Source organism: Coffea eugenioides, chromosome 2 (assembly GCF_003713205.1).
Source record: "Coffea eugenioides isolate CCC68of chromosome 2, Ceug_1.0, whole genome shotgun sequence".
NCBI classification, from domain to species: domain Eukaryota; kingdom Viridiplantae; phylum Streptophyta; class Magnoliopsida; order Gentianales; family Rubiaceae; genus Coffea; species Coffea eugenioides.
Genome location: NC_040036.1, coordinates 69,974,747 through 69,986,573, shown reverse-complemented (window position 1 = coordinate 69,986,573; position 11,827 = coordinate 69,974,747). Strand labels below are relative to the sequence as shown.

Below are 11,827 nucleotides of genomic sequence, written 5' to 3'. Positions count from 1 at the left end.
TATTACTCAATCATTCTCAAAACTTATTGTTTTAGTTTTTCAATGGTAGACGCAACCTAATCAAAGTTACAAAGTTGACTAAGATAAATAAAAAAGTAAAAGTACTGACAACAATGTACCTCATACATGGATATGTTTGTAAACGGACAAGGAAATAAGTCTATAAAGTGAGACAAATAGAAAAGAAAAATGAGCTATTTTTATGGGATTGGGAGAACATTAAACAGCGATAAATTCAAGTATGATTTAATAACATCAGCCAATTGTTTAAATGGAATAATATGAGTCATGTTGCATTAATGGAGGAGTATACGAGGAAAGTACTAAGTAAAAGTAAATGCTTTAACTACAGTAACTTACACTAATAGAAGTAGGTTTATCTTTATAAGACTTAGGAAAGTAGACTTACCATGTAACGATCGAAGTAGATCTATCTTTGCACTTCTTCATCTATGTAAGCGTGGAAGCATGGAAGTAGGCTTATCTTTATTAGACTTATGGAGTAATATAACAATATTTTACTAAAAACACCTATAGAAAATAACCCCATAATCAAAGCCTAAGTTTCTCAACTTCTTCCTAAATGCAATAGATACAAAGATAAAATGATAGATCAGGTACTAAAAATTTGTCTAAAGTGGGTTCTTTTTGTACTTTTTTCTCTTGAAATATTGAATGTGACATACACGGCTTATTACGTGATGTACGAGCCTATAAAAGAGGAATTTAAAAAACTTGCATTTTTTTGTATAGCAAGTACATTTGCTTTGTATAACTTGTGCTGCATTTTGTACATTGTGCTAAGTAATTTCTCGTGGAAATTGTTTCTTACCCATAAACATGTAGGGCCATTTAGTAATGTTTATGTTTTGTGTTCTTAATTTTTGCTTGTAAAATTTAACAAACAAAAAACAATAACAATGCTTAGTAAAATTGTTTGTGATTTACCAGAGAGAGAGTGTGTGTGTGTGTGTGAGAGAGAGAGAGAGAGAGAGAGAGAGAGAGAGAGAGAGAGGAACATTTATGTGAATGGACTTGTTTCTGAAACACCAAAAGATTGTTTTCAACTGTTACAAATCAAGTATAAAAAAAAAATAATAAATCAAGAGTGTTTGTTATTTATTCTTATTTACACTCTTCCACTATTTTGTATCCCACATTATCACATCACACCTATGCAACTCAGCCACACCCAGTCTAGACTAGCGAGGCTTGAACCCTACCTCCAGCATATTGTTTGCACTCAATTAGTTGGGTTTTGACAAGTTCAAGCCGAACCCAATGAATAAATCTTAGGTTTCAGACCAAGATTGAGCTAGCTTGATTTAGAAATGCAATCGAGTCGAGTTGAACTTGAATAGTACAGTACTCAAAGTCGATTCGAGTTAAAAAACTTGGACTCGAACTTGAGTTCAATTTTGTTTTGCCTTACTTGAGTTCTACCTCGTACAAATCAAGTTCAATCGGCCTTAGTTGAGCCTAATTGAGCTTAAGAAATATAAATTTATATTTATATAATTTTAAATAAGGGACAAAATAGACATTTCATATATCTCGTACAAATCAAGTTCAATCGGGCTTAGTTGAGCCTAATTGAGCTTAAGAAATATAAATTTATATTTATATAATTTAAAATAAGGGACAAAATAGACATTTCATATATATATATATATATATATATATATATATGTTGAAGCTCGATTGGGTTGATTAAAATCGATGAACTTTTGAATTTCATATATTAGAATCAAACAGCTTAAGGTGCTCGAACTCGAGCTCAAACTTGATCAACGCGAGTTTGAGTTCGAGTTTTGATCGAGCATGCTTATGAGCTACTCAATTGAATTCGACTCATTTGCACCCTTAGTTTAAATTCTTTTATAAACATATTTTTAGGTTTTAAATGTTTTTCATAGTTATGTAAATTGAAGAAAAATATAAATATTATAGTTATCATGATTAAAAGATGTAATGCACTAAAGTTCATTTATTTTTAACAAATACTTAACTATTTCATAAAAATTCCATTAATGTTAAAATTGACAAGTACAACCACACAAAAATTATTCATGTTGGAAGTTGATAACTTTGTCGGACCTTATGTAAGTTAAGTTTAGGATTGAAAGACAAACCAAACTGCTCGATATTTAAATTGAACTTAATTTGATAAGAGTCTGTTAGAGTTTGTTCTGCCGACCAATCAAACTAAGCTTAAATAACAATTTGTGTTTGATAAACTTTCAAATTCGATTCAAACTTGGTTAAATTAGTATATAAGTGAAATTTACATGTAAAAAGTTCAAACTAAAGCTCGACTTGTCTTCAACTCAACTCAAAGTTCAATCGACCTCAGTCAGGAAGTAAACAAGCTAAGTTTAAATAAAATTTCAAACTCATCTAAATAATGAAACAAACTTGAACACTAATGTATTCAGTTTGTTTAGACTTATTTATATCCCTAGTTAAGCCTAATTTGGCCCAAATATAGCCTATTGTTAATTGGGCTTCAACTTTGAGCTCACTTACAATCCAACCCTAATTCAAGTAATATCTAGTCCTATTTTGGAGAAGTCAAAAGGGTGAACTTGTGCCATGACCGCCTCCATTGACAATTCTATGCAACCTACTTCAATCCCACACCAAAACACAATGCACCATGCTATGTCCTATTTAGCATCTTTTCCGCACAGCAAATGTTGCTAAACGTACTTATTTTCACTTTTTTGTTTAAATGGTGTTACAATCAAACACGTTTTTGTTGTGCTTTTTTTTCTATTACATTCATTAAACTCCTAATATTCCTGACCTTGTTGATCTATCCAAACTGTTAAGTTACTGCAAGTGGTAATTTACATACGCCACTACCAACATGAGCTATCATGTCTGATTAGGGCTGTCAAATCGGACCCGGATCCGACCCGCTTACCCGACGGGTCTTTTATTCTATATTCCGAATCCGGATCCGGCGGGTCCCAGATCTGGGTCGGGTCTACCCGAACAAATTTAGCAAAATTTATAATTTCTAATAAAAATGAGAAAAAAATATATTTGTAAACTAATTTCTAACTAATGCAAAGAAAAAACCAAATAAGAAAAGAAATCAAATTTACTTTACTCAAATACATCACCCTAATCAAATTATATTGATAAATATATATTTTTTAAATTATTAATTCATTTATATCCGGATCCGGGTCTAATACGGGTCGGAATACTATATTACGTATCCGACCCGTTTTTTGTTTGACAAAACGGATCCGGATCCTGGAAACGGAATTAAATCCCTACCCATACCCGCAATAATTTCACGGATCCGATCCGGATCCGGGTCTAGACCCGACCCGTTGACAGGCCTATGTCTGATTAACCAAAATAAGAGTTCATTCGGCATAATCCCCCATCATTCCACCTAGGAAGACGATCATTTTGGTCCTCTTTGATTAACCAACATAAATTTTCTCAAAAATTTTTTTAGACGTATGATATGCATTTTGACCTTGTAACAAGTTACTTATGTCCGACTTAATAAGAGTTCTTTTTTATTTTGTTTTTATAAACTATAAATATCCGCATCCATTTTATAATTGGATTAATCTTTCCTACACTGACAGTGTATACACTATTAGCGTTGGATGATTGACAATTATGCATAATTTGAATTTGAAATTCAACTTTTGCACACATGTCATGAATCTAACGATGATAATGTATACACCGTCAGTGTAGGAAAGATTTACTCTTTATAATTTGCGAATAATTTTGCTCGAGTCAGGTCGGTTTCTTGAAGGGGGTAGCTTTTTCTACATTGTTCTTTTCATTCTCACGAATTTTGCATCCGAAATCTCATGATTAAGGAATGTAAGTTTCTTTCACTTGTACCAACATCGATTTATGATAAGAGCTCGTTCAAAGTCTTGCTTTGATAATAATCATTTAATGGGCTTAGATAAAATTTGCAATTAGGCCTCGCTCGAAAACTTAATCGGGCCAAGTCGTCATTCTTATAAATTAGCCCGATCCTACTGAGAGTCCTATAAAATCCAATACTTCACACCATAAATACCGCCTGAATAAAATATTTCCATAAGGTGTCCAGATACTTCCCCATCTACATTTCCCTTACCTCTCCTCCTCCCATCCCCAAACACCAAACTAAAACAAAAGATATTTTTGGGGCAAATCCAATTTCAGGGAGAATTGAGGGTCTTCTGCTGTCCTCTTCTCAGAGCTCTCTTCTCAAAAATTTCGCCTTTTCTATTTTTCTACTCTTTTGCCTTTCCCGCTATACTTTTCCCTCTTTCTCCATCTGAAAATCTCAAAATGTTCTTCTACTAGTAAGACCTGGCTACAGCTTTCCCACCAATCTCATTTCCATCTTCCAAACCCTAGTTTTGGATTGTAAGTTTTCTGTCCTATTCTCTCTCTTCCAAACACACGCACAAGCATCGTGTGTGTTTGTGGGTTCTGATGCCTTCTGTTTGCTTAGAGCATTTTGTTTTTACTTTTTTTTGTGGGATTTAGTGATTAAAGTGTATATGGGTCTTCATATTTTGGCAGTGTGAGAAATGGGTTTCAGTTTTTTCTACAATCTAGGGTTTTATCTGTTGCAACTTTCAATTTTTTTTATCCTCTGCTTTATTTATTACAGACATGGTTCTTTGCCATCAGGTTTGCTGCTTCGAGACTTTTGAGAATTTATTTGGGGTTTGAAGGTGTTATTTTGCACTTTGTCAATTAGGCTTGTTGTTTTTGAAGATTTGGTTATCTTAGTTAGTGGCTTGATGGTAAGGCTGGTTTCTGAGAAACGAAATATTTGCAGTTGTTGATGCTGAAAAGAGTAGAAAATTGAAACTTATTGCAATGTGAAATGCTTGATTCGAATAAAGTCCAGGATCTAAATAGTTGCTATTCCAAATATTAGGTATTATACATTCCTTTTTGAATTTTTGAAGATTTGTGGTTTTTTGGTAGGTGGATTGTTGGAGGGGGGTGGGTGGTTCCCAATGTTTGTCTTTTGCTTCAATATGGCTGTTTTTTTTTTCTGGGTTGCTGAAGGAGGCAAATTCAAATCTGTTACGTGATGGACAGTCATTTGAGATGCTATGTGATGTGGATTAGATGATGAGAAGTGATGCGTGGCATTGACTGAATTTTATTTGTTTTGCAAAATTGTGATAACTTGTGTGTCTGTTAGGTAGGCTGTAAATGCTACAAGTTCATAAACATAGGTGCTGGCTACGTTAAGGACTGATAAGAGTGGTATATTATTGCTTAAGCGAGATTTATCATTTTAGTATGGAGGTTGAAGAAAGAGAAGGAAAGCCTGGCAATCAGCACTAGGAAGAGAGCGTAAATTTGAAACTAGTGTTTTATGCAATAGTATCGCTTATATTACTCTTAATTGACACAAATGTAAATCCCGCCTGAAAAAATGGCCTTGGATGGACTGTGTAATCTTACGAATCTTGAAGAATTTGTTGGACCCCCTCTTATCTTCCAATTCTTAATTTGCTTTGTGTAGCAGTTCACAAGTCATTGAATTAGCATGCTGATCTGGGGCATACTTAGCAAAAACTAATCATGGTACTAAGGATTCCGTGCTGTCATTGTGTTGAAGTAAGTGCCTTGACACGGCTAAATGGCATGGTCTAGTGGGTCAAGTCCAATTATAGATAAGTTTGGAGATATTTTAGCTGCATAAATGTCTAAGATGTATGATACCCTCCGACATACATTTGATAATGCTGTCACATGGGGCTGGGTTGAATGACTTTCAAAAGTTAACTTGCATTTTATGTTGTTGAAGAGGATTTGTTTACTTTTTACCAGTCAAGTGAGCCTTCCTAAGTAATTATGATGATTACTGATTGTAAGAAGACATTTCTTTATTTTCCTTGAACACATCCAAGTTGTCAAGATATGCTCTAAACAAATGAAATATCAGCCATTATGCTGCATAAAATTTCTTCTTCCTTGCTCTCTTGCTTTCTTAAATGTTCAATTTAATACACATTCTCATAATCCCTCAGGCAAGTGGTATGTCAGTTTTATTAATGCATTGTAAGAGATGTATTAGTTATCTATTCAATTTGAGTTCATCCTGATGGCGACAAAATAGTTTAATTGGGGGAACAGGGTGCTTGTTTTCCTGAGTAGTTGCTTGTGTGCTCACTGAAAGGAATGAAAACATGTAGGTTGATGCTTCTTTAGACTGAAATGCAATCTTTGTGGATTCAACCCCATTATCAGTAGTTGATGGATAATTGAAGCTTCATGCTAATTTTGAATTGCTGTAACAACTGGTTAGTTACCTTTCTTCACTTGTTAGTGCAGGTTTTAAATTGTGTTGCACTTGTACCATCTGTTGTTAGATCATTGGTTCTGCAAGGGCACATAAAAATTGTCTCGCAAATGTGTTTCCTCTGCTTCTTTCCTCTCAATCTAACAGAAGGCAGGGGTTTTCAGATGGATATGCCTAGATTGCTGTGTGGAACTGGCATTTAGTTGATTCATTTTCAGGTAGTCAGATAAACATTGATCTGCTTTTGGTTGATTCTCATTTGTTTTATTTAGTTGCATCATATTTTGGTTGTAAGAAAAATATTTTTAACTTTCTTTTTATTATTTGGTTTATATTTTCTGTTTATAGTTAAGTTGGAGAATGTTCTTAACTGGGATCTACTTGATTGTGCAGATGCAACGTGTAGTTCTTTCTTAATTTTTGGTGCTCTAGAAGGAAACGGAAAGAAAGTGATTTGTTTGCTTTACGTGGTCTGTTTAATGGGTGGAGTGTAAAGAGAAGCTTGCGTTCTTATTTACATCTATATGCAAGAAGTTGACATTTCTGCATATTATTGACAATGGAGTGTAACAAAGATGAGGCCATAAGGGCCAAGGAGATAGCTGAGAAGAAGATGCGCAATAATGACTTTGTTGGTGCCCAGAGGATTGCATTAAAGGCACAACAACTTTTTCCTGAGCTTGAAAACATTACACAGCTACTGGCTGTCTGTAACGTCCACTGTTCAGCTGAAACCAGGATATTGGGGTCAGACAAAGACTGGTACAGCATCCTTCAAGTTGAAAGATTGGCTGATGAAGTGACCATTAAGAAACAGTACCGGAAGCTCGCACTTGTACTCCATCCTGATAAAAACAAATATCCTGGTGCTGAAGCTGCTTTTAAACTGATTGGTGAAGCCCATGTAGTGCTTTCTGATCGTGGAAAAAGGTCTATATTTGACCGCAAATTCGCAAGCTCAATTACATCTGCTCAAGCAAAGCCACCTGCTCGCCAGGCTAATGTGAATCCTGCAGCAAAGAAGCAATTTGGTGTACAAAAAAATACTCCAAATGGTTTTGGTGCTCAGGTTAGTGGTCTGAATCACCATCAAACAAAGCAAGCTAATTCTACACCTGTGACATTCTGGACGTGTTGTCCTTGTTGCGATGTGAAATACCTATACCTTACAGAATTTGTAAACAAAGCTTTGCGCTGCCCGAAATGTTTAAAACCATTTTTTGCTTATGATATTGCTGCTTCTGATGCGTTCCTGAGATCTAATCAGAGTCAGCCTGCTGCTCAAGGTGTATTCACTGGATTCAATCAGAGTCAGGCTGCTGCTCAAGGTACATTCCCAGGATTGAATCAAAGTCATGCTGCTACTCAAGGTGTGTTTCCAGGATCCAATCAGAGTCACACTACTGCTCAAAGTGTTCCCCGACAATACAACTGGAGTCAACCTGCAGTTTCTAAACCAAAAGACTTTCTGGCTCATGAAACCGACAGAACTGGTGTAGACAGAACTGCAGGATCAGCAACTTCCAGATTAGGACCCCAGGGCAATACTAATGGTAGGACAGTTGGTTCTGTTTCTGGTACAGAAACTATGAGTTCTATGAATGCTGGTTTGGGTAATAGGACTGTAGATAATGCAAATCCATCGAGTGGTGTAAATGAAAGTTCTGCAATTCCAAATGAAGAAGTCACGAAGTCAGGTGAAGCTGCAGAAGTTAGAAATGAAAATAGGAGAAGAGGGAGGAAGCAAGAGCTGGAATCCAGTGAAAGTTGTGACACATCAAGTAGCAGTGATGTAGTAGACATGACCTTTGAGGAAATTGCTTCTAATCCTGCCGGTGAGCAGAGTTCTGGATTTAATGCTTTTCATGCTCCTAGGAGGTCCTCTCGTCATAAGCATCAGGTTTCCTACAATGAAAGTGGCAGCGACAATGATGACTTTGAGAGCCCTCCAAAAAAGCCTAGGAAAGGTAAATCTTCTTCTAATGGTGAAGGGCTGCAACAAGGTACTGCAAATGATACTCCTAATTTTGCTAATCCTGCAGACCAGAAGGATAATGTTCATGTTCATGGAGGTTTACCTGCTGGAGATGCAAAGGGTTGTCAAAATCAGGCTGCAGGGCAGGCTGCTGGTGCCCCACATGGAGGTGCTGAAAAGGTTGAAATAATTGATGATTCTGAATCTGATGATGATTCATGTCCAGAGTTCTTTCAGTTGCCCGATCCAGAGTTCAATGACTTTGACAAGAGTAGAGAAGAAAGCTGTTTTGCAGCTAATCAATTCTGGGCTTGTTATGATGATGTAGATGGCATGCCAAGATTTTATGCAAAGATCAAGAAGGTACACTCTCCTGGATTTAAAATACACATCAATTGGCTAGAGCCTGATCCAGATGATCCAGAGCAGATTGATTGGGCAGAGCAGTTCCCTGTTGGATGTGGCAAGTTTAGACTTGGAAATCCAGAGGTTATTCTGAGTCGCCTTACATTCTCCCATCAAGTGCTTTGTGATAAATACATGGGTAAAGGCCCCTTCATGATATATCCTAGAAAAGATGAGACTTGGGCACTCTTTAATGGCTGGGATATTAAGTGGAGTACCGACCCAGGCAATCATAAGAAATACAAATATGAAATAGTGCAGATTATTTCTGATTTCATGGAGGGTGCTGACATCAAAGTTGCATTTTTAGAGAAAGTAAGAGGTTTTGTAAGCCTGTTTCAGCAAAGAAGCCGAAATCCAGCTCGATCTCTGTTAATACCGTCCAGTGACCTGTTCAGATTCTCCCATCGTCTTCCATCTTTTAAAATGAGTGGTACTGAAAAGGAAGGTGTTCCAGAAGGGTGTTTTGAACTTGATCCTGCATGTCTGCCAGCAAATCCTGATGATATATGTTACCCTCTCGGGGTTGAGGTTGATGAAAAAATTTTCAGTGCTAAAGCCGACTGTTCATGTTCGGAGGCATCCCAAAAAAACGAGTCAAAATTGTCTGAGAGTGAGATCACACCCAAAAACCTTGCGGACAGGAAAGGTGGTTTTGTTGGAGAGACATGTATAGTTCGCCGGTCGCCTAGAGGTTTGAAGATTGCAGAGAAAGAGAAAATCCATGCCAGTGCTAGTAATGTGTCTGTCCAAACAGCAACTGCAATACATAAGAATGGTAAAGGAGGCCAAATTCAGAGTGAATTTTCTCCGTTGAAGGCTGATGTTTCAGTTTCTAAATCTGACAAGGAATTAGAAGTACAAATGCAGGAATTAAGTCCTTGCAAAAGCAATAGCATCCACCAATCTTTGTCTCCGAGTGGCAAAGTTTCAGAAGATTTTCATGACTTCGAGGAGGACAGGTCTGAGGGTAAGTTCAAACTGGGTCAGATATGGGCACTCTACACACCAGAGTATAAATTGCCTAAAATGTATGGTCTGATTAAGAAAATCGAAGATTCCCCTTTCACGCTGTACGTTGCACCACTTGAATCTTCCTCGGTCCCAAAAAGTGCCACACAGCCTGCTTGTGGAACATTTGTAGTGAGAAGTGGAAAAGTTCAACCCTTGGAAACTTGTTCCTTTTCACATTTATTGAAGGCAGATTCCATTGTCAAGAACAGGGTTGAAATTTTCCCCAAGGTGGGAGAGGTTTGGGCTCTGTACGGAAAATGGGATGCTGAATCTTCACTGTCTGAGCTGGAAAATTGTGAATGTCATGTGGTGGAAATCCTAGACTGCACTGATGGTCGCACCAAGGTTTTACCTTTGGTACCTCTGAAGCCTTACAGCAAATCACTTTTTAGATCTCCTAGAAGGCAGAGGTCAGGTATTGAAACAATGCACATTGAGAAGAACGAGTTAGCCAGATTTTCTCATCAGATTCCTGCCTTTCAGCTCACCTCAGAGAAAGGAGGCTCTTTAGCTGGGTGTTGGCAGCTTGATCGAGCATCAGTTCCAAGGAAATTAGTCCCTGGGGGGTGAAGTTGCAGCGTAGAAGGTTTCATGAATCATATTCGTGGTTTAATGATTTTGGTGGTAATACAATGATGTAGGACGAACGTACTGGAATGAAGCCATTTTGTTGTTGGTCAGGTGAAAATGGATGGGCTCTGGTCTTGAATCATGATATTAATGGTTTTATCATTTAGACATAGCTGAAGGAGACTCGTAATTTTCTACCTAATCTGCTGGTTTTGTTCTCTCTCATAGTTTGATGAGCTTAATTTCAAGAATGTCTATGAAGGCAGGTGTTGCTTTTCTTTTATTTTTAGATATAAACTTGTTGGGTAATGAGTCAAGTCTCTGAACTCTATTCACTCACACTTCAATTCTTTCTTTAGTTTCTTTTGTTGCCATCTTTGTTTTTGCTTTACCTAGTGGCCACTGATTCCCTTCTCATACGGTCGATGTTTGATTTGTGAAGCAAAATGCTGTACCCTTCAAGGAAGGCTGGGTTTTATACAGCTTCTATTTTACTAATACCTGAATTTAGACCTTAGAAGTAGCGTACTATCATTCCAAGATTTCATTGTTTATCTTTGTTGTCTGTTGATATTTTGGATTTAAACTGGTGCAAGCCACCTGAGCCATGCATCACCTATCCCCTTAATGCCTTGGGGCCTTACACTTCTCTGTGTAAAACCAATATGTTCGTGATAAAGATTTTGTTGTTTTTTTTTTCGTTGCAATTTATTGTTATTATCTCGAATTCTTTTCGCATTCATTTATGGCCAATAAATGGTGTATCCGTTCGATCAATCACTTGATGCATCATCTACGTCTGAAAATTATTGCGCAAGTGTTGCTGCTCCTGTAAGGAGAGTCCTGCATTAGTAAGTATTCACGTAGTGCAGGCTCTGTTTTTGGTATATGCCTGTCCAGATCTTGGTATTATAAGTCGAAAGGAAGACAAGACTCTGAGACAACTCTCTTTCTTTGTTGTTTTTAAGCCTGGTTCGTCAGGATACGAGAAAAAAAAGTGAATTTAGAAATTTTACTTTTGTTTGTTTGAGTAATCATGAGATAAATGTGATAACTAGGATTCATCCCTCTTCACAGTTTCTTGCCTCCATTACACTTTGTAAAGTGCAAAGTGAAAGCAGGATTGTCATGTAAATGGCTCATTCCAAGTATTTCATTTATGCCTCCATTACATTTTTGCCACCTCAAGTTAATAGAGTTAGTAATTGTAATGATAAGGTAGGATGTCATCTTTTAATGTGACTAAAGTACCCTTGGAAGCAAAGTGCATAGTTTAAATTTTTAGTATAATAAGACCTTACTATACCGAAATGATAGGGAATAGTGAAATTGTCCCCATTTGTTTTTCCTCTGTATTTAATTATCTATAGCTCTATTTAAAAAATATAATTTGGTTATACAATTATAATATTTATAATAAAACCGATATATTTAATCTAAAACTTTAATGGAAAAAAATTTCATATTATTGTTCAAATAAATTCCCATCTAATTGGACTATAACTACACTTTTTTTTTTTTCTAAATGTCAATTTTTAATTTTTTTTTTTAAAATTTGAATC

General features: G+C 36.5%; 1 protein-coding gene across 3 annotated transcripts; it reads left to right on the top strand.

Moving 5' to 3' along the window:
• The first annotated feature begins 4,161 nt into the window (after window positions 1–4,161).
• Window positions 4,162–10,615, top strand: LOC113762058. Of its 3 annotated transcripts, XM_027305305.1 has the most exons (4): window positions 4,162–4,398; window positions 6,334–6,519; window positions 6,695–8,268; window positions 8,344–10,615. In XM_027305305.1, the coding sequence occupies exons 3-4, from the start codon at window positions 6,861–6,863 to the stop codon at window positions 10,263–10,265; spliced, it is 3,330 nt and encodes a 1,109-aa protein (XP_027161106.1). In that variant the 5' UTR covers window positions 4,162–4,398; window positions 6,334–6,519; window positions 6,695–6,860; the 3' UTR covers window positions 10,266–10,615. The 3 variants fall into 3 exon arrangements, with proteins under 3 accessions (XP_027161106.1, XP_027161104.1, XP_027161105.1); XM_027305303.1 differs by having other exon boundaries at window positions 6,695–10,615; XM_027305304.1 differs by lacking the exon at window positions 6,334–6,519 and having other exon boundaries at window positions 6,695–10,615.
• The last annotated feature ends 1,212 nt before the right edge of the window (window positions 10,616–11,827 follow it).